Source organism: Pseudozyma hubeiensis, assembly GCF_000403515.1.
Source record: "Pseudozyma hubeiensis SY62 DNA, scaffold: PHS68, whole genome shotgun sequence".
Taxonomy (NCBI): domain Eukaryota; kingdom Fungi; phylum Basidiomycota; class Ustilaginomycetes; order Ustilaginales; family Ustilaginaceae; genus Pseudozyma; species Pseudozyma hubeiensis.
In genome coordinates, this window is record NW_012133850.1 from 721961 (window position 1) to 744011 (window position 22051).

General features: G+C 56.0%; 7 protein-coding genes across 7 annotated transcripts; 4 read left to right on the forward strand and 3 right to left on the reverse strand.

The window, feature by feature from the left end:
* Positions 1 to 527: 527 nt before the first annotated feature.
* PHSY_007153 (hypothetical protein) lies at positions 528 to 3248 on the reverse strand (the record flags this gene model as incomplete). The annotated part of the gene is made up of 1 exon (XM_012337748.1): positions 528 to 3248. The coding sequence occupies one exon, from the start codon at positions 3246 to 3248 to the stop codon at positions 528 to 530; it is 2721 nt and encodes a 906-aa protein (XP_012193138.1).
* Positions 3249 to 4156: 908 nt separating this feature from the next.
* Positions 4157 to 8686, forward strand: PHSY_007154 (hypothetical protein; the record flags this gene model as incomplete). The annotated part of the gene is made up of 1 exon (XM_012337749.1): positions 4157 to 8686. One exon carries the CDS (start codon positions 4157 to 4159, stop codon positions 8684 to 8686), a length of 4530 nt encoding a protein of 1509 aa, XP_012193139.1.
* A 312-nt stretch (positions 8687 to 8998) lies between these two features.
* PHSY_007155 (polyketide synthase) lies at positions 8999 to 9681 on the reverse strand (the record flags this gene model as incomplete). Its single annotated transcript, XM_012337750.1, has 3 exons — positions 8999 to 9082; positions 9175 to 9267; positions 9463 to 9681. The coding sequence occupies 3 exons, from the start codon at positions 9679 to 9681 to the stop codon at positions 8999 to 9001; spliced, it is 396 nt and encodes a 131-aa protein (XP_012193140.1).
* Positions 9682 to 10167: 486 nt separating this feature from the next.
* On the forward strand, positions 10168 to 11031 carry PHSY_007156 (50S ribosomal protein L17; the record flags this gene model as incomplete). Its single annotated transcript, XM_012337751.1, has 1 exon — positions 10168 to 11031. The coding sequence occupies one exon, from the start codon at positions 10168 to 10170 to the stop codon at positions 11029 to 11031; it is 864 nt and encodes a 287-aa protein (XP_012193141.1).
* A 608-nt stretch (positions 11032 to 11639) lies between these two features.
* PHSY_007157 (hypothetical protein) lies at positions 11640 to 14855 on the forward strand (the record flags this gene model as incomplete). Its single annotated transcript, XM_012337752.1, has 1 exon — positions 11640 to 14855. One exon carries the CDS (start codon positions 11640 to 11642, stop codon positions 14853 to 14855), a length of 3216 nt encoding a protein of 1071 aa, XP_012193142.1.
* A 508-nt stretch (positions 14856 to 15363) lies between these two features.
* On the forward strand, positions 15364 to 20290 carry PHSY_007158 (phosphoglycerate mutase; the record flags this gene model as incomplete). Its single annotated transcript, XM_012337753.1, has 2 exons — positions 15364 to 16195; positions 17256 to 20290. 2 exons carry the CDS (start codon positions 15364 to 15366, stop codon positions 20288 to 20290), a joined length of 3867 nt encoding a protein of 1288 aa, XP_012193143.1.
* Positions 20291 to 20393: 103 nt separating this feature from the next.
* Positions 20394 to 21203, reverse strand: PHSY_007159 (heme oxygenase 1; the record flags this gene model as incomplete). Its single annotated transcript, XM_012337754.1, has 1 exon — positions 20394 to 21203. One exon carries the CDS (start codon positions 21201 to 21203, stop codon positions 20394 to 20396), a length of 810 nt encoding a protein of 269 aa, XP_012193144.1.
* Positions 21204 to 22051: the final 848 nt, after the last annotated feature.

The window sequence follows — 22051 nt, forward strand, 5'->3', positions numbered from 1 at the left end:
TGTGTGAGTCGAAGGGTCTGGATAGGAGAACAGCTGCTGAGACTATTCGTGGACTGCGCGAGACGAGGACGAACCGGTCATCCGGAGCCATTCTTTCCCCATCAGACAGGCTTAGCGATCGCACGCATAACAGTCGAAGACGAGTCATCACCCCCACTTGTCTCACTCTTTCACCACGCTCGTCCACGCTCTCTCACCCTCTGCACACCTCATCCCCACATCACCCTCTCTCTCTCTCTCCGACCACTCACACACCTCGTCCCCCCTTTAGCATCCGCTAAACCTCGCATCCCCCCTCATCCCGCATCTGCATCCTCCACTCCTCCAGCCTTGCGTCTTTCATCTTATCTCTGTTTCATTTCGCGCTCTCGGTCATACAAAACCTTCCATGAATCCGTCCGAATGTGCGACTGCTCTCTCTGGCCCGATGCCACACACATCTCTCACCGTCTCACGGCACAACGTCGCTATCAAAGTCGAAAAGAGTTCAAACCATTGCAAAAAAGGCGAAACTGACGATCGCACTTTCACCCTGCCCGATGGCCATCCAACATCGACCTCAGACTCTTGACCGTTCGAGCCAACATGATCGCACCTCCCTTCGTCAAGCCCTGCACCGCCGCCTCATCTCCGTCCCCCTCTCCGCTGATCTCACTTCCACTGCTCTGCAACAATCCCTCTGCTCTCTCCACCACCTTTTTCAGATTGCCCGATTTCAGGTAGAACAGCTCCACCTCCTGCTCGAACCCTTCCGGCTTGTTCTCCAGTACCTTCTTGACGAACCCGCGCGACAGGATGTACGCCTTCTCATTGTAGTTCTTGGAGACCAGCTTGCTTTCCTCTTTGCCCTTCAGTTTCTCGTACGCCGGTTCGGTAAAGTACGGTTCCCTAACAAGCACCAGAGCCTGAATGGAGACAAAGACTTGAAGTAGAGAACTCTTGCTCGGCGTCCAGTTCTCTTCTGCCACACCGGACCACGTACCCAACACCGAAAGGCACACTTTGCCGTCTTCGTACAGATTGGGCGAGACGCGTCCGTGACCGTTGGTCCACGAGTGGAAGTGCGCGACGGGTGGACCGTTGGGGAAATCGGCGGTGAGCTGGAAATCCAACAGGAAGGGCGCGTTCTCGTATGGCGTGCCCTCGGAGCCGATAATGAGGACGCGAAGGAGGTCAGAGCGGTCTTCGTAGGCTCTCACGAGGATGGTTTCGGGAAGTGAATTTTGAAGCACCTTCATCTCCTTCTGGAGCCGCTTGAAGAAGGAGGCTCCGGGCTGGGTGGTGAGGGGTTTCGAGTAGAAGTGGTGCGAGGTGGGCGCGGATTCGAGGACGGCGAATTGGTTCCACTCGCTGGCGCTGCTCGCTGCGGCGAGTTCGGTGGGTGCGGATGGCTCTTCCGACGCTCCTGCATCCGAAGATGGAATAATGGCCTCCATTGCCTTGTGCGCGGTGTCGTTCGCCTCGACCTCAGAAGGTGCAACCGACTCGACCTTAGCAGCATCTCCCTGAACTTCATCAGGCTCTTCGACGTGGATTTCGGCGACTTCTGGCGCGCCTCCCTCCGACATGTCTTCCCAATCGTCCCTTGCATTGCCCACCTCTTGACCGTCCTGGTCAACCCACATGGCATCCTCGGCCGAGTCGTAGTCGTCGTCATCGTCGTCATACATATCATCGTCCGCACCCACGTTCCATGGATCATGCATGTCGTCGCCATCCATCACGACGTGCTCGTGCATGCCGAAGCTCGAGTCAGACAAGATTTGCAACTTGTCGAGCTTCTCGATCACTGCCTTGCCGCACGGCAATCGAACGCGGCACCTACCGTCAAGGAGCAACTCTTCGACGATGCCGTACCAGTCGATTTCTGTAGCTTCTGATGCGGGTCTCGCCTTTTTGTCGCTGGGACCCTGCATGGCGACGATGGTCATCTCGGCGTTCATGAGATCCTCGTGCATCTTGTGGTCATCGTAGTCCGGACGTGGATCTCCAATCGTGGTCAGGAAGGGGCCCGCCCAGCCAGTGGGACGTTCCGAGATCATGACCGGATCTCCACGGTGCAGGCTGAAGACACTGTGGTCGGCTCCCTGCACATCCACTTCGAGCGAAGGGACCAGTTCGACCTCGGCTGGTTCGGACAGAGGGACGCGTAGCTCGGCGGTGCGCTCGAGACAATCCATGCTCTGCACGACGCGCGGCACGCTGCCGTGCTCCTCAGACTTCCAGTAGATCCAGTCACCTGGCCAGGCTTCGTGCTCGTCAAGATTCATGTGAGGAATCATGTTGCTAGCCTGTTCCTTGGTGCGTGTGCCATCCTGCCAAAGCACGTCGAGTTCCGTTTTGGTACCGACGATGAGCATCACTTCGACAGGATGACGTTGACGGCCGTGGTAGGTGACCTTGGCGCCGTACTTGTCCTTAAGCTCTGGCGTTCGGAAGGCGACGCGGTCTCCAATCTCGTGGTGGCGCTCTGAAAAGGCCTTGACCAGGGTGAGCTTGCTGTAGTCGGTCCAGAGCGCCGGTGGCTTGGGTCTCTTATCCTGCTCCTCTGGGCTGAGCTTCTGATTGAGCGCAAGCCAGTTGATGTAGATTACGGTCTGCTTGATGTCAACGATGGACGCCTCCCTAATGCCGAGCTGGACGAGGTTGATGCCGATCTGGTCCTCTCCCATGTGTTCGGCGGGGATGTTTCCGAGGAGGAGCCTTCCCCCCATCTCGCAGACGCGCACGAGTCTATCGTTGTCTGGATTGCCGACGAGTGCTTCCTCGACGACCATGTCAATCTCACCAATCCAGTCATTGGCAATGACGAGGTCACCGCGATTGAGGTAATTGCTCTTGACGACATGGTCCGCCGGGACGAGCTGATCGATCTCTTCTCTGCTGAAGAGATGCTGAAGCTTGAGCTTGTTGTTGGAAGATGTCACGACGCCGGAGTTTAGGTCACTCGGTGATCGCTTGCAAGTAGAACCCACGGCGAAGACTCGGTCGACGAGATCTAGTTCGTTGACTGAGACGATCTCCCTCTTTCCCGAAGGATACCAGAGCACACCATACTCGTCCTCCTTGAGCTGGCGGTCTAGTCCCGTCTTGGCGAAGCTGTTGGGGTCAGCCTCGCTCTCGTCGAGGTAGCATCTCGAGACCATGCCGACTTTGCAATCTTCATTCTTGTCCTGCTTAAGGTGCACCACATCGGAGCGAAAGAGACGAGGGGAAGACTGTGTTGCCATGGTGCTCGGAGCAGTCATCCTTCGCTGCAGAGGCACCGTCCAAATGCGAAGGACGGAAGCGAGACTTGCTTGGTGCGATGAAGGTGGTGGAAGATCGCCAAAGAATCCTCGAGGGGTGAAAATGGAATCTGGCTTTGAAAAGCAATGCTGTGCACGAATGAAAGGGACTTGACTGCGCAGCAACGCAGGTGCAAGATGGACCTAGCCGCTATTATTGAGGTTCGAGTGGGCGCGCAGCTTCTTGACTTTCGGCTAGGTTAGCGTCGGGAGCGCCGATCCAGGTGATCCGAACCCACAGCCGTCAAAATGTGAGTATGGCGGGTCTGTCTGTTTGTGATGATAGGGAGAGAATCACAGAAGTCGGAGACGCAGCGTCGGGTGTGATTGCGTCCAGGTCCAGTAATGCAAAGTGATGAACAAGTGTGTGGGACCCTTTCACTTTTTGGCTCAGCATTCAGAAGAAATGTGAATTGCACACTGCACACTGTGTAGCTTCGCCGTTTTTTTTGGACGTGCAAGTCGTAACGCACACACGACTTGAAGCGGCTTGAACGCCTGGTCGAGGCTTGTTAGATCCGATTGCTCGAAAGTAACACTCCGACTTCCGACTCGAGCCTCGCTCGCACGGGGGGCGGCTCCTCCACGCAAAGCAACACAACAACCGAATCAGTGCGATACCACATCGACCGCCACACTCGCCTTTACGGCTGATCCGAGCAAGGCTGAACTTCTTGGTCAGTCGCCGTCGCAAGCTGAACGAGCCAGATCTCTCCGCCCTCGGACAACCTGTCATCGAGGCTGTCAGAGCAGCTAGCAAGCCAGCAAGTCAGCGCTATCGACGTTCGGCGCCTCCGGCCTCCCATTGCACACACACAACCTTCATGATGAGATAGGAGCCACCAACCTCTTCATCCTTTCTCACCGCAATGTCCTCCACGGAGCCTTGCGCAGTGTGCCTGCAGCCTTGGCAAGTGGTGCTCGGCACGACCGCTCAGGACGACTTCCAGCCCGAAAGCTCGCGTCACGCGGTCCTCCGCCATAAGCTGCAACGCAACGATGTCACCTTCCTCGCTGGCAGGGAGCCACGCGATAGCATCACCGTTCAGGCAAGCTTCGATCAGGTCTGCGTTCTCTCACGCGACCAGCGTTTCGACCAGGCTCTTCCATTCTGGCACGCCTTCTCAGGCTCTCAAAACGCCGACCAACCCATCTCCTGCACCGCTGTCGGACTCTCTGCCGAGCGCGATCACATCTTCGTCGCCGCTGCAACAGACCACAGAATAGCGGTATGGTCTGCCCCAGCTATGTCATCTACGCTGTCGCGCAAGTGGAAGGTGCATTCGACACTGACCGTCAACGAGGGCGTCGTCACCACGCTTGATATCAATCGTGGTCAGCTTCTAACAGGGACCACCTCTAGCCTCGCTCTCTGGAGGCTCGACTCTTCCGATATCCCAATATGGAAACGCTTTTGGAACTTATCAGTTCCCGCGCCTGTCAGCGTCGCTCGACTGTCTCCGGATGCGACCACCATTGCCGCCGTTGCTCGAGGCGGCCAGTACATTCTGTTGTGGCAATATCAGCCGAGATCGACCAAGCCACCAGTCTTGCAACAGCATCTCTACCATCCACGTCCCGTCACGAGTCTCGCATGGAGACATCCGCCAGAACTCAATAGTCAAGCTGACGTCCTGATCTCGCACGCTTCCGACGGCGTCGCTCGCATGTGGGCGCCGGTCATAGACGAACCCACACAGCTGCGATTGTGGTGCAGCGTCCAGGGGACTCACTCGTCGGCGTTCTCAGACACCACAGCCACCTTTTACCTCGATGCATACGTGCTGTCTGCAGCGCTACGCGCTAACATCGGTGTTCTGCAGAGGGAGATTCAGATGGCCGAATTGGGCGTTGGAAGCTCAACTGAGCTGGATGTGCACAGGCTTGAACTTGACATGGACCTCCGTCGAACCAGGCTGCGACGGCTCGAGCAATTGGTCAACGAAACGCCAGACATGTTTGTTTCGTTGGAACAAGACAGGTTTCTCAATGTGACCGCCGTCGCCAACGTCGATCGACGCCCGCCCACCCTTTTGCAGGCGCTAACAGTGCTACGCATCCCGTTCGGATCCGCCGAAGACGTCAAAGGCATTGTCGGGGTTCAGATTCTGCCACTTCACGTCGCTCCGGACGCTTCAAGCACCGATCCAATGTTGATGCTGCATGTGCAGCTCCGCTGTGGTTCGTCGACAGCATACGCCATCAACCCCGCCACCTTCTTCGATGGTCGAGGTCTCGGAATTCGACCGGATGATTGCCATCCGTGCGGCCCATCAGCTTCTCGTCACCCTTCAGCAGAAAGCCGGCGCCGGCATACAGATCGGGTTGAGTCCTTGCAGAGATCAGGCGATGGAAAGGTGCTTTTGAGCTCCTCGACTGGAGAGTCAATAGCTTGGCTATCAGACGCCTCGCCAAAGCGACCGATGGGCAGCCTACGCTGGCAGAGTTCTTTATCTTCGTCTCCCCTCGTAGCTGTCTCGTGGGACGGCTTGCTCACGGCCCAAGTAGGCAGCGATGGAGTCGGAGAGGTTCGTATGGCATCAGGTGGAGCCGCCACGCCCTTCAATTGCGATGACGACGTCCAGCACCTCACTTTCAGCCACTTCGTTGGCGTCGATGTCCTTATCGCCGTGATTGCATCTGGCGCAGTGCATTCATGGGCCGTAGCGATGGCCAACGAAGTCCGCATCATACCATGTCAAATGTCGCGTCTATGGTCTGACGTTGGCACAGACCGTCGCTTGACGCTGGTGGATTCGATATCAGGCTCTCCGGCTGAGCCGGGCAAAGGCCTCCACCTCGTTTTTGCCGACACTTTGGGCCGCTTCGAAGCAATGCACGCAACGCGTGATACTCGAGGTCAGCTTCGATGGACCGCCGTCGCGTTGTTGCGCGAATCATCCGGAATCCCTCAGCGGGTACGCTGCAATGTCGATGGCCTCTTTGCCGCAGTGACACGCGACGATCAGGGGACAGAAACGTTGGTGATTTTCGACCTTAAGACCAGCTCGTTCAGTTCAGGCGAGGAGCACAGGCAGTCCTTTGGAGCCGAGGAGAGTGTTGTCGGCTTGGACTGGTCACCATCGCCGCTGTCGAGCAACATGCTCGCTGTCGCCTTTCATCACCACGTCGACATCGTCGCTCCCAGGCGGTTCTCACCTTACGAGGCCCATGACGCGACGACAGGATCGCAGTGGCAGCTGCTCGTGCGCCTGGACCTTCGCAGCTGCACTTCAAGCGCGATTCGCGCTGCTTGCTGGATAGGCTCGGAGCAACTCGTCATCGCCTCCGGCTCTCTCCTCTTCCTGTACGGTCCCTTTGTCCAGCCTAGCTCGCAGGTTGCGGGCGAGCCGAAAAAGGTGCACTTGGCCGAGCTCGTTGCTGAAGTTGGGGGACCCGTAGTGCAGTATCACCCAGCCTTCCTGCTCCAATGCGCAATTTGGGGAAAGATGGAAGTGGCAATGGCGGTCATCAGCAATCTAGAGAATGCGGTTCTCGCCTATGACGGGCAAGACACTGGCGACTCATGGGCGTTCCAAGAGGTCCCTCTCGATGCTGTGCTACTGCACGACTCCGCGGCAGGAAATGGACGGACGAGGTCAGCTCTGCCCTCTCGGCATACTGTCGATGGCAGTATCTTTGACGAGCTCGATCGCTCCGACGATGCAGATGATTCGGGCCTCTTTGGCCTTGACAGGATCGACAGCCTCGCTCAGCGCATCCGAGATGTTCAGCCTCCGCACCTGTCTCCGTCAGACCTCGATGTGCTTGTCAATCTTGTCAAGAGCATCGGAGAAGTAGCTCGTGAACACCGAAGCTTGGACCCTTCCGGTCTGCGATACACACTCGCCCTTCGGCAGATGCTTAACCGCACAGATATGTCAAAGCAAGCGAAGAACGCACCAAGCATCGAGCTCACCTACCGCGACTACCTTTGGGCTTTCCACAGCGACAATCAGGAGACGCTGCTGGCTTATGTCGAATCCGCTTATCCAAACAAGTTGGATTGGCGTGCAGCTCGATCGGCCGGCCTTTTCACATGGCTCAAGAACCCGTCAGCACTGCGCACACAAGCAGAGGCGGTGGCCAGGGCACAGTTCATGTCGAGCGAGGATCGCGATCCGGTCAAATGTTCGCTGCTCTATTCTGCACTCGGTAAGCGCAAAGTCGTGCAGGGTCTGTGGCGACAAGCCGTCTGGCACCCTGAGCAGAAGAAGATGCTGCAATTTCTGTCGCACGACTTTGACGAGCAACGTTGGAAGACGGCTGCTCAAAAGAACGCCTTCGCTCTGCTCAGCCAACGACGCTATGAGTTTGCTGCCTCGTTCTTCATGTTGGGAGAAAGTCTGCGCGATGCTGTCAACGTCTGCGTGCGAAACTTGGACGACCTGCCTCTCGCCATCGCCCTAGCGAGAATCAAGGAAGGTTGCGATGACGGGCCCGTGTTGACGGATCTGCTAAAGACGCGAGTGCTGCCTCTTGCCTTCGAGAGGGGCGACCGTTGGATGGGCAGTTGGGCATTCTGGATGCTCAAGCGCCGGGATCTGGCGGTACGCATCATTGTTACTCCCCTGCGAGACTTGATCGCCGACAAGGATGTTGCCAGCCTACTCGGCTCTACTCTGACGTGCGGGAACGACAGCTACGGCGATCCTGCATTAGCGTTGCTGTTTCAGCAGTTGCGATCCAAATCGCTCCAAACCATCAAGGGTCTTTATGACATTCCCGAGAAAAAAGTATTTGACTTTGTTCTCAATACCAACAGAGCGTTGTGCCGCATGGGTTGCCATTCGATCGGGCTCAGTCTTCTACGGAATTGGCAGTTCGAGCCGCCATCGATGTCGAGTGCTTCGACGCTGTTCCATCGAGTGTCGAGGCACGATCTCGAGACGCTGTCAAGGGTCGACGAGACGGTGTTGTCGGAAAGCACCGACGCGTTCAGCGAGCTGCGTCTGCACGATGACAGCGGAAGAGGTCCGAAAAGCCCAACGATTCGTCGCCGCACCTCGCAAAGCACAATCTCGCCGCCGAGCAGCCCGAGGATGCATCGACGCCGTAGCAGCTTGATCAGACGCAGGTCGAGTATCATCAACGATCTCGATATCGGTGCGGCGCTGTCTTCGCAGAGTGGCAAGCAGGAAGGCAAGAACGAACTCCTCACATCTGAGGCCGGTGCTCCAAAGTCAGACGCGCAGGTGCAGGCAGAGCGTGGGCACGGCGATTCTCTCACTGCAGAACCGTCGAGCTTCACTGAGGCGAACGGGCATTCTGAGGAGAAGGAAAAAAGCGAGATGGCCTCTGCGCCGAAAAAGCAAGGAATCAGCATCTTCAAGAGCGCGGCTGCCAGCAACAGCCAACAGGGAGCACAAGAGTTTGATTTTGGCAGCTTCGGCTTTTGATCCAGTGTATCTGGCGATGCAATCATCCCTTTGCGGTATTATAAGGCTTTTGCGTCTTAGCTTGTGAGGTTCGAGCGTCGAAGCTGAGATCGTGTAGTATCCAATCGAAAGCGCAGAAGACGAATGGCCTGAACGAGCGAGAACAGGACACCATTTTGAGAGAGAGAAAGAGGCTGAAAATGTATATTGAATTTGCAAGGGAAGCGACCCAATCAATTACAGTCGAACGAGTGCTGTGCAAATTCCTTCGATGTCGGTCGTCGGGTATCGCCTAATGCAATGTTGTTGTGATGATCGAAAAGGAGAGGGAATTTACACGGCCTCGGGGGTCTTGGCGATGTAGTCGATGGCTTGTTGAACAGTGGTGATGTTGTCAGCCTCCTCGTCGGGGATCTCCTATTCAAGCGGCATTGCAACCAAGCACGGGGAAGAGAAAGGGTCAGTCGATGCGCGATTGAGAGTAGGCTGAGGTTCGTAGCAGTGCTTACGATTGTGAACTCCTCTTCGATGGCCATGACGACCTCGACGGCGTCAAGGGAATCCAAACCGAGGTCAGAGGTGAAGGACGAAGTAGCGGAGACCTGTAGGTGAGCAAAGTGGGTTAGCATTAGCATTTGTCAGTCATCATCTGCCTGAGTCATTCTGCGGATCCATCGAACGACGGCATGCCGACAGCTGGGAGCAGAGCGAACAAGCCGCCTGTTCCAAGCTGCCGCAGCCGAGTAGTATCCAGATGATCGATTGCGAAATGGGGAGATGAGGCTTCCAAAACGCACCTTGCTGGGGTCAACCTTCTCGAAAGTCTTCAAAACATCAACGATCCTGGTCTCGATGTCGGACTTGGCAAGACCTGCCGAGGCTGCGTAGAATCGGACGGGTGCGAAACGGGGAGTGACGATGGCAGCGCGGGCGACGGGGGCAGCCTGGCGAGCGATGGCCAAAGGAGCACGAGCTCGGACGAGCGAAGCAGCAGCGGATCGGAGGGCGGCAACCATTTTGAGAGGTCGAGACAAGTGTGTAATGTGTCGATTTGTGATGAGGTGATGGTAGAGGAAGAGTTGGAACTGGTTAATGATGCTGCGATGGCGACGAAATGCCAATTTTTGGAATATCTGAGCGGCGCTGAGTGCATCATCAGCGACGCCTTTTGTCTCGCAGTCTCGTAATGGAGAGCAGAACAGATCGGGTGATGACCCGATCTCACCGCCCAAAAATCGCAAAAAATCAGCTTGATCGTGCTCTGCTGCCTTAAAAGGTGAGCGCCACAGCGCAGGCCAGCCGCTGCCGTTTGAGCCCGCCGAACAAAATCTGCTGCTCTCACTCGACCGAGAGTACGTCAATTTGGCGGCTGAGAAGAACTCAAAAGCTCATTTCAGTCTAGACATCAGCAATCATCAGATGTACGCTCCGTCTCATCGTTGTCTACATCTCTTCGGCTCTGTCTCACTCACATCAGGCTCAACTAGCACACTGACGACAAGATGAAGGGCCTTGCATTCCGAAAGCTTGGCCGAACGTCGTCACATCGCAACCATTTGCTACGAAATCTGGTCTCGTCTCTCATCCAGCACGAACGCATCTCCACCACAGTAGCAAAAGCCAAGGAAGCGGCGCGAGAGGCGGAAAAGATCATCACACTAGGCAAGCGAGGTACCGTGCAGGCCGGATATGGCGCAAGAGGCTACCTCTTCTCACAGCAGGAGACGCTGCCGAAGCTGCAAGAGCTATCGCAACGCTACGCCAACCGACCCGGCGGATACACACGCATTCACCTCCACGGCAACCGAAAAGGCGATCATGCGCCACGAGCTATCCTAGAGTTGGTGGACAACCCTCACGATCTGCGCATGCAGATGACAGCGCGGACGCTGGCCAAGGAGGTCTACGACCGCATCGCGAGGCGCGGAGGCGACGACATTTTGACAGGACGACAATTCGACCTCATGACGATGGAGCAAGACGAACGATTCAATGAACTCACCCGCAAGAACATCACAAAGGTGGTGCAGTATGGCGGAGTCGAGGCAAGAGAAAAGCTTGTCAGCATGGCGCAGGATCATCTGCTGCGGCTCAAGGCGACCGTAGCTGTCGAAGGTCCCAGACGCATCGATGATGCCAAGATGGAGAGCTGGGGCGACAACAAGCCGCGTGGACGTCTTTTGACCAAGCCTTACGCTGGATCGAGACCATTGGCAGGGCAGGAGGGAGAATTCCAGCCGACACCGCTACCAGGCAAGAGCAGGAATTCGGTCGTTCGCATTGGCAAGGGTGCTTTCGCAAAGCGTCTCAACTACCGACCCAAAGTCACCATGCCTAGCTCTTCATCCAGGAGGGCTCAGGCATAGAAGCCTAGCCGGAATGCTATCGCATCGCTGTCGCTTCACCATTGGTCCCCCACCTTTTCTCCTTCTTCGCATGAATCGGCTCGGCATACTTCCTACCTACCATCATCAGCATCTCGCTCCCACAGCCTTTGTAAACTAGCTTGACCTAATCCAGTCATCGTAGGGTTCGACAATTTGAATGTGTGCCGCCTACCCTTGAGATCTGTGATGCTGAATGCGGGCGATATCTTGCTGATTGCCCCGACAAAGCTCGATATGGAGTTGCTGGTCGAGCACAAAAGTCGAAGCTACCCGAGACCCGTTTCACGACTTTGGCCAGAAGAATTAGCCAAAATGGTGAGACTCGGTTCTGTGCACGCGACCACCAAAAAATACCTTCGGAAGATCCTGCGTCTCCCGACTTACATCATCTGTCTCGACTCTTTCGACCTGCGACACTCGAGCAAATCCTCCGCCATTTGCATAGACACCTCCTCATTCATGACGGCAGCATCCTTACGGCTTTCAGACCTCTCATAAAGTGGGCAGAGCTGCAACTCCGTGGCTTTCCTCTGCGACCTCACGAGCTGCATGTCTTGGCCGTCAAGGGAGCAGTAGGCGAGACCGGGATGCTCGGCGGGCCCAGGCGGGCCGCAGAGGCAGGTCGATGGGCGCTTCGAGTCGGTGCGAGCAAGTCATACAGCGGCTTGGGTGTTTTGTATGAAGCGCTGCCGCCATCGTTCCTGTGCCCAGCCATCGAAACGCTTACATCAAAGCCGAACGCGATCACAACGACGGCCGGACCCTCCTCATCCTCGTCTGTCTCACGGCATCGATCGCAGTCTAAGAGGGCAACTCGGAGCTCACTCACGTGTGGATACTCTGCAGCAGGGCCTTTGGCCCTTGCTTCACACCTCCAATTGACTCGCGCATACTCTTCTCAAGCAGCTGTCAGCACAATTTGCGACGATGTGCGACCTGTGCACCACACCCCTCAAGGAGCTCAGTCAGATGTTTGGCATCAGCCAGGATACACACAGCACCATACGGAGGAATCAGTGAAAACACCCGCTCGGCAACCAGCTCGACCTTCGGTTGCACCATCCGACTGGCGCAGAAAGTTCCCAAGCACACAGTGGAGGAGGGAGATGGACTTCAATCGGTTTAGTCCGCCGCTGAGACGACGCCATCTTCCCGATGACGCCCCAGCGCTATACGAAGACGAAATCAAGGCGTCCGCAGCCTGGTTTCCCGAATCACGATGGACTCTCAGCGTTCCAGACGATTACCCATTCAAGCATGAGCTCTTCCTCATACTCGACAGCTTGGACGATATCTCGCAAAGCAAGTCCGACCCCGACTGCGCCGACTTGCTCTCTGAGACGCTTCGACAAGCAAGGGAACACATTTGGTCCAACGCCCTCGGTAGATCGCAGGACAGGGATGTCGCCTTTTACCTCGCCGGAAAAGTGGCCGAAGTTTACATAAAAGTGGATGCCGAAGACTCCATGGACCGACTCATGTCCTTTCTCAACTACGTGCACAGCCAAATTGGCGTACTGCCGCTGTCTTGCTTCCACACCCTGGCAGCGCAAGCAGGAATCGCTAGACGCTACGATGCAGCGCTCCAGATATGTGAAGTCGCACAATCGCATCACAGCGGAAAGGCCGACGCGGAGCTTCTTCATCTCCGTTTGCGGGCTCTGATCGCACAGTCAAAAGATGTGGACCTCACCAGGTATTGGGACCTTTTCGAGCGAAGCAAAGTTGCTGTTCCGCGCAAGACCTTCGATCTACTCTTGCGAACACACGTGCGCCGACAGGACCTAGAGCAGCTCAACCACGTGCTGGACGCCATGCCGCAGCACGGACACACAGTCGACGCCAAAGCTTGGCTCACCATCCTCCGCGGCTTCCAAAGCTTCAGACCGACACTCGCGACGATGCTCAGACGGGATGCCAAAATTGTGCAGAGCCCAACTCTCAATGTGGTCAACCAACTTTTACTATTGTTGTCCAAGGAGCTGGACGTAGATGGTGCTCTGATGGTACTGCGCATCTTTCGCATTCCGTCGATTCAGCAAGGTGCGGGCACAGCCGACCTTCCGACACCAGATGATGAAATTTCGATCATCAATGGACCCAGCCCGCAGCCGAACGTAGAGACGTACGCCGTTCTCGCGCACATGTACGGTCGGCTCGGACGGTGGCAACAAGCGCTCGAGTTCTACCGGATGGCGTTGTTTGTTTCTGACAGTCATCGTGACGACGATGCTACCCTCGATTATCTTCAACAGTCCGCCGCGTCGGTCATGAGAGCTTACTTCAATGCCGGGCGACCAGTTCGAGCCATGTCATTCGCTCACGAGGTGCTCAATTTGCCCTACTTCGGAAGTGGCGAAGGCAAGGATGCTCCATCCATCAACTTTGACCTGCCTGCGTCGCCTAGATGCAAGATGTCGCCCACCACATTCCACTATCGCGTCCTTCTCGAGTGCGCATCTGCCATAGGATCCGCGGACTGCGCCCGCAGGATCCTTGTCCATCTCTTGCAGCACGGTCACACGATCGACAAGCAAGTGCTGCGCGGGCTGGCTCGCCTTGTTTTCTCGACCATCGATCAGGACGCGTTCGAGTCGATTCGGGTCATCCGACGGCTGCTGTCCAAGTCGCACGACAAACAGGGCACTGAGCGCAGTCAGCGACTTGAATCGCTGTCCGATCTGGTGCGGTATCTAGGCGCATCCGAGCGAGCCGTGCTGGTATCGCAAAATGCTACAGATCTCGAACGTAGCGCTAATGCCACCGTGACTCATCCAGAACTGCAGCGGTACTCCCTCCACCATTCAACAGGCACGCTTTCAAAGGACGAATTCAGAGACTGGCTCATCAAGGACTCCTCGCCCCTGCTGCCTACTACATCGACCGCCCACAATGCCGTTGATGACGCATCATCGGCACTCATCCAGGATCTGAGCCATCCGCTCTCGTACGAAGCATACGCCATGCGCATTCGGGTCTACGCTGTCGTTCGACGAGACTATGAATCAGCGCAAAAAGTATACCATGCTATGCTTTCGCACGGCGTCAAACCGACCATGATGCATATTGCACCTCTCATCGAGGGCCTCATTGCTGTAGGCAAGCTGGACGAAGCACAGCGATTGAAAAGGAACGCGCGAGAAGTAACGTCGCTCGAGCCGACCCTACGGATCCACACTGCGTTAATTCGGGCGTACGTTCGCGCTGGCGATTTTGATTCCGCTCGCAAGGAGATCAAGGAGTTGACGAGCAACGGCTTCGAGATGGATGATACCATCGCCAACATTATCGAAGCTGCGCAGTCGGGCAGGCGTAATTTTGCGTTGGTGGATCGACCGGTGAACGAGAAAGATAGTCACAGTGTCGCTACGAGGTTCCATTCCTTGATGAGGATGGGCAGATACTTGGCCGCGCAGGAGATGCTGCAAGCTGCACTGGATGCGGGGATGAGGTCGGACAAAGTGCTGCATGATCTGGTCAGGCGCTCGGTCGGGTTCGTGCAGAAGGAGCATGCGAGAGCGCTCGCGTCATCCCCTGCCCACGCACAGGTCGGTCGTGGAAAGCGACGCAGAAAATCCAAGGAAGCTAAGCCGGTTATCGGATCGCACGAGTTCGAGTTAGCTCAAAGCCTCCGTCTGGCCCGGACCAACCGTGAGCGGATCACAAAGTCGATGGCGAAACACTCCGAGATCAAACGCAAGCAGATCAAGGAGCACAGGAAAAAGGTCGTATCGCTCGTGCTGGATTTTGCGGATGGCAAGTTGCATCAGCAGGCGGGTCTGTCGCCGAGCGACAAAGCATAGCTCGAATCTACAGCCTCATCCGATAGAAAGCGCATTGCAACGAACAGGTCATTCTTGTGCGGCCACCAGGGTGGGTTGCGACGGGTGAGTTGCCTATCAGCCAGCTCACCTGGAGTTTGCTCCGAGTCATGTTGATACGGTACCGTGTGCTTGAATATTGAGGACCGGAACAGGACGCAGAAGGGGTGTAGCGCAATGAACTTCTTATCATTGTTCGACGCACATATGAAATGGTAGATCTCTCTTGTAGCTTCGATAAGACAGCCATATGAAAATTTCGAAAGATGAAACGAAGGCAATGGGATGGTGAAAGATTGTGCATCAGGAGGGAAGATGTGCGCAGGTCAAGGAAGGGATCGGTTGGTTCCGCTGATAAGAATGACCCTTGATCGAGGTGGTAAGGTGTATACGGGAATCGACCAACCGGTACTTAGGTACTTAAGGAGGAGCAACAGCTCTTCGTGCCGCTTCCCCCACTCTTTCTAAGACATCACAGCGACTAACCAAGATGAAGTTCTACCCCACACTCTTACTCATCCAGCTGCTCTCCGCTACATCGGCTATCCCAGTACCTCCCTTGAGCGCAGAAGTCTCGTTGTCGGATTCCGTTCGATCGTGGCAAAGTGCAGTTAGCGAGATTGACGATAAGATTTCGGCTGCTACGATGAAGAAGGAAGCATTTGGGAGGCAGGAGAAGTGGATCGGAGGTGTAGGGGCTGGGTTGACGACGATGGGTACGGTGGGGTATGTTGTTAGTAGTGCGGTTCCGGTGATCAGGAGGCAGAGGGAGAGGAGCGCGTTGAAGCAGCTGAATGCTGCTTTGAAGGCAAAGGGCTGCGGAGTGAGGAGAAAGCAGCAGCAAGCGAGCGGGAAGTGGAAGACGAGACGTTCGGCGGAAGAGCCAGTGCTGAATGCTGCGTCCAACTTGGCAAAAGATGGGTTGGATGAGGACAGGGAAAGCTTTTCTAGCGCACTCAGTCGGTCTTCCAGCGAGAGGTTCGAGGACGTTGACGGCGATCACCGTCTCAAGGTCGTCGATCATGCTACAGACCCAAGGGACTACTATCTGTCCACCTCACCGCCTCCTTCACGCAGACCAAGCCTCGACCTCGACCACATCCACTCACCACACAACCAGGACACCACACCCGATCGCTGGCGAAACGACATCGAAGACCAACTTCACACCCTCTATTCCTCCATCGTCGACCTCAAGCACCATCAGCACGATCAAGTCTCGACATTCTCACCTTTCGCCAAGACGATGATCGCTGTTGGCGCGTTCAACGCTGTCGGGGGAATTGTGTCTGCTGAACTGAGTGCACAGAATGCGGTCCAGAGTGCGTTCATGAAGCCTAGATTGCCAGATGTCAGTGGGCTGGACAGGAAGACATGTGATAGGCTAAGGAGGATGGTTCCGGAGTTGGACTGTGATAAAGCACGCGGAGTGGGCAGGTAGATTGGCGAAGCAGCGGAGTGTGCATGAAGAGGGTGGGGGATGGAGTCTGGACCGCGGGCACGATTGATTGCTTCAGCAAGGTCGGGTCGGAGTTGCGGCGGCGGTGAACAGGTGCGGAGACGAAGCGCATGATACTGTACAGCTATGGCACGCGTGGATTGCGTATCGCCGCTCACAATTCGCCTTGGCATTGTAGAGCAGTACAAGAGCCACGCTAGGGTCAACACCCACACAAGAATGGGAATAACTGACTGTTCGCCGTTTTCGAGTGGGCTCGAACGTAGCACAATGTGGCTGTGATGATTCGAGGTCTAGCTACGAGGCATACAGTACGCTGCAACCGCCACGGTACGGACAAGCAAATCGTTTTGCGAGCCTCAGCAACCGTAACGGAGGCTTTGTTTGTCGCTTGCTGAGGGAGCGTGATTTGTTTGTTTGTCTCACCCTGTTCCTGTCAAAAAGGATCTTCGGCTGAGTGAGGCCGGCCGCCTTGTGGATCTGCAAGTGTTTGTGCACGCGTGGGACGCGTCCTATGCCTGAACAACCTCGCTGGTTGAGAAAAGTGTCATGCGGACTGCAAGCTCCGACAGGTCCAGCCGAGACCATCACTTTTTTGATTGGGACATTTTCGGCATGGCTTTCCCACCATGCATCGCTTCTCGGCAAAGCCGGACGTCGGAAATGTGATTATAGAAAGGGGAGATGAATTCGGTGATGAAGTGACAGCGGGTTGACAGCGCCGATCGTTTCATGTGGGACTTTGTCATTTGAAAGCGGTGTAAGTTATTGTGATGGCAGTTCGGTGTGTGACCTGGGCACCTCTTCATATGGTATTCAGTACCATGTGTTGAGTTCCTGTCGCGACTGCTTTCTCTGACGTCCTAACCACCCGTCATCACCACCGAGCACCCCCTACAAAAGCTGTCACTATCACACTACAGTCAAAGAGTTAGGGGACGGTCATTTCAGCTACGAAACTTTGGCACAAAGCCCGGATCGACTACCTGGCTCCGTCATCCGTCTCGATCCTCACACCTTCCACCATATCGACGGCCTCACGCTTGACTACAGAAAACATGCAATAGATCGTCGACATCTGCGAGTCGTTCGACTCACCTCGACTTGCCAACACTGGTACGCTTACGCCACGAATCACACCAAGTTCATCGCCATGATGCCGTCTCCGCAAGTCGACCCGAGACTGCCATGCTACGAAGGTCACTTGACCCTGAACCGTGCCGTGCTTGTTGATGGTCTAGACTCTAGCAATAGTACCGCATGGACTGAAACATGGTGCAGCCTCGAGGATGGAAGGCTTCTCGTCTACACGGACCGTACCGCGGCCTTGATCAATCCCGAACAGACATGTGCCGTGATCGACGTTCGCAGCTTTGCTGCTGTCCAAGCCTCGAATATCGCTTCCGAATACGGCTACGAGCTTATACTCAGCCTGTCTCCCCCCGAATCCACAAAATCCGGCCGACTCTTCCGCCCGAAATCAGCCTGGAGCCTCAGTAGACCCCACTCAGACTCGCCACTTAGAGATGCTGATCTGGAATCGCAACCTCGCAGCTCCATGGCTTCATTCAGCCGTGCCAGCTTGCGTGGCAGTCCTCTAACCTTGAACGGAGCATCGTTCTCATCGACCAACGTTGAGCTCTACAACTCTGACTCAGCTCAATCTCGCTCTTGGTCAAAAATTGCCTCGGGGTCACGTAACCTCTATTCCAAAGCCTCTACGTCGTCCAATGGCAGCCTTCGCAAAGATGTACGCACCGTCTTCCATCCTGACTCTGCTACATCAAGCGCCTCTTCGTTCTCCGCCACAAGGTCGTCATCAGATACCGCAACGAACGGTGTAGCCTCGCCTTGCACACCACTCTCTCCAACCTTCAGTGCGTCCTGCGAGCGCATCGTCATGGGCGTTGCCTCTCTAGAGACACTGCGCAGCTGGTCTGATGCCTTCAAGTTGACGATCAAGTTGTACAACGAGATGGACTTGATCCCATTGCCCTTGCTCGGACAGAGAAGGTCGATTGCCGGGCAACTCTCCTTCAGTAACCTAGCTGGCTTTCGCACACGAGCGTCTCTAGCTGCAAGTCCGGTTTTCCCCACTCACGAAATGAGCAGCGACGCAACTCTGGAGGAAACCACCCCGAAAGCATCTCGCAAGCGCCACGCTTCGGTGACCAGCTTTGCTTTCGCCTTACAAGCCTCCAGCCACCTGCAGCAACAGACCGATGTTCACCCTACAGCACCTCGACAGGACCGGCCACGGTCAGTCTTGGACAGAGGTTCTGGTGGCGTCCCTCTGACTGAACATCATCCTGTCGGCAAGACGGTGGAATGTCAGCCAGTTACGATCGGTAGACGATCCTCGTTCGCCCCGGAAGCTTTCGCGATCCCAAGCACGAAGCGCGAGGAATCCAAAGATCGACACAAGCGTTCTTTCTCTACAGCTTCCTCGTCCCTGTTGTCTTCGGCTATTGATCGTCTGTCGATCAATCGACGAGACAGTCTTTCGAGTGGACAGCCGTTGGCCTCGGGTAAGACTTCATACACATCAGTTGCAGGAGTCGACGTGAGCAAAACGCCATCGCAAGACAGCTTCTTGCAACCTCAAATTCAGGACCGCCCACAAAGTCAAAACATCGCCGAGTCGACAGCCAGAGATACACCGCCACCTTGCAGGCATCGACGATCGGGATCGCTCCTACATTTTGCCTCGACGAGGGTCATGGCTTGGAGAGATGTCACCGCAGCAAGTGCTTCGAGCGAGACGCGACCACCGAATGGTCTGGGATTCGAGGTGGATCGACGTGAGACCGTCAGTGGCAACCAAGCCGAGAGGAAGACAACGAAGAGCTTTCAGAAGTTCAGGTCGCTGCGTTCCCTGGCCAAAAGCAAGCCGGTTCTCGGACAAGGCGGCCTCGACCGCCTGTCGTCGTCGATATCGAGAGGCAGCGAGGACCGGGGTGGAGATCAAAGCTCGGCCTCGGTCCGGTCTGCCATGGCCTCGACAAAGGGCAAGGGGATGTCTAGGACCAGTTCATTGCTGAGTTTGACGAAGACGACTTTCAGCTCCTTGCGTGGTAGGGCGTCCTCGCGGCAGGATGTGAGGACAGTGTTTGCGGCTCCGCATAAAGCTGACGGTGGCGGTGACGAAGACGAGACTTTGGCTGGCGATTTCAGCTACGAAATTGTGAAGGGGACACAGGAGGGAGGCGCGGTAGGGTCGGCGCTGCTTCCTTCGGCGATTGCAGACGGTGCGTCGCAGGTCAGCCTAGCCGGAGCTCCGGATGTCGACCAGCTGTCCCGGGCCAGCGGTTTGGACGTCGATCCCGCGTTGGCAGCAGGTCCGGCCGAGCTGACTCGACATCCATACAGCCTATGGGATGATGACACATCATCACCGCGTCTACCTGTCGAACGCATCCTGCCTCCCGAGCAGATAATCCGGACGTTCGACGAGCTTCGTTACACCCCGCAGCCTAGCCCTCGATCGACGCTTGGAGATGCAATATGCGGACCATTGCTGCGAGCGGCTGCTTCTCAGACCTTTGTGCGTGGCGAGGCGAGTCAGAATTTGCGTGGGTGCGTGTCGACCTGGGAGCTGGGCGGGTTGCAGGCGGGGGGTCGACGGGCGGTGGAAAAGTCGGATGCACGGGTAGCACAGCGAAGGGTGGCCGGGGAGGTGGCGTTGCAGAGGTCGCTGCCTGCGCCTCCGAGGGGCAGACGGCGTGCAAGGCGGGTCGCGTCACAACCGGTCATGGAGAACGATCAAAACGGAACGGTCGAAAAGGAAAAGATGAGCAGGAGTGCGTTTGGTGACGTGACGAACATCAAAAAGGACGATTCAAAGACAGGTCAAGCGGTGACCACGAAGTCGTCGGTGGACAGAGTAGGATTAACCTCGTCAAGGAAGCCGGGTAGGAGCAGGGGTGCGGTTGGTGTGGATGCAAGTGGATGTTTTTGATGAACTGCTGTATTTCTAATGCATTGCGAAACGACAAGTACGACACAGAACGACGATCTGATGTAGGAGAGATATGATACAGAGAGATGCGTTTGAGGGAGACTCACACATGGACAGCTACACCTGCGCTGCTGGTGCCCAACACGGACGCTACGACAAGCGCAGCCGTAGCCGCGACGACGATTCCACCCACCGCAGCGATCTCGCCTCTAGCCCAAGGTTTGACCGTCACACTCGGCTCGAGAAGAATCTTGTGCGGTGATGGAGCTTTGTCCTGCGGGGAGAGACGAAGGTCGGGTGGCAGGAGCGATTCGAAAATCTCGGTGTTGAGGTCGAATGCGGTGTTCGCTTCGACGACCAGGGCGTGGATTCGGGCGGCGGGGAGGGAGGTGAAGTTTGATTCCATGGCGGTTCGGAATCTTGTTTTCAAGTCTTGACCGGAAGTGAAGTGGTAGAATTCGAAGCCGAGATGTGGGGGTTTGTCGGTGGAAGCGAGGATGGGGAAACGCTTGGATACTTTTTTGAGAATGTGTTGTCCACCGGAGAGGTCGCCGAGGTAACGGGTGTATGCATGGGATAGCAGGAGACCTGCGTTGGTGGTGTTGGAGAGGTCGAGAAGGGAATTAACGTACGTCAGGGTGGAGGATGTTTGAGCTGGAGAAAGGAGATCGATGTGATCACGAGTCAGGGTCGTGTCGGGTGACGAAGTTGAGACTAGTCGGAATAGTGTCTCCCTGTTGACCGGAGCTTCTACATCCACTCCCGCTGCGGCAACGTTGGAGGAAGCGAAACTTCTTTCTTCCCTCGTCTGATCCGCAAGATCTACCAAACTCGACCCCGTGTGCAGCTCGACCACCTCCAGATGATCCTCCACATCCCTCCCCAACGCCCCTGCCCTCGTCAACTCCTCCATCAAACCTCCCTCAAACAAGGCCCCCACCAACCTATCCTCCTTTGACTCCTCCAAACACGCCTCGAGCACACTATAAATGCACGCCAGCTGAATCAAGAACTTGACATAGTCGAGCCTGTCAAACTTGAGCTGCGCCTCGACAGCAGCGGAAGGGGAAGAGACGGATTGGAGGAGGAGCGAGACTCCGCGGGATTTTTCGACGGCACGATGCGATGCGGCTGTTCCGATTCGAAGCGCTTCTGACAAAGATGTTGGGTGGGCGGAGACGGATGCGTGGTGGGGGTGGATGTGTGTCGAATGGTAAGAAGAGGTGGTTGAGGAAGAGGGGGCGATAGGGAGGATGCTGACGAATTTGGCGAACGGACACGTCATGGTCGCAATGAGAGCAGGACGCGAAGAGGCTATGCGGGTTGCAGAGGTGACGGGTAATGAGCTGATGCTGATGCTGATGCTGATGCTGATGCTGAGCAGACGTACGAAAGTACAGTGACGGTTGTCGTGTGTTTCGTGCCGAGTGATGATGTTAGGGGGATCGCGAGGGTAACGGGGGGCCGATGCAAGCCGCTTCTATAAGTACCTTTGGAAACGCTGAGTCGGCGATGCGGAACACGACGTGCTCTTCCTCTGCACTTTCCGTGAATCGTAGGTTTCCAGAGCGATCTTGTCAAGCAACGTTAAGGCCAAGGTTTGGACACCGAGATTGTGGTGATAATGAAACAAACCTGTAAACCATACGCATGCCTCGCAAAGGGGTCTCTCTATCAATCCCAGCTCCGAGATGGGCGCGGTGCCCTTTTGTTCCCGCCCGCGCGCAAACCGAGCATCCGGCAAAAAAAAAAAAAAAAAAA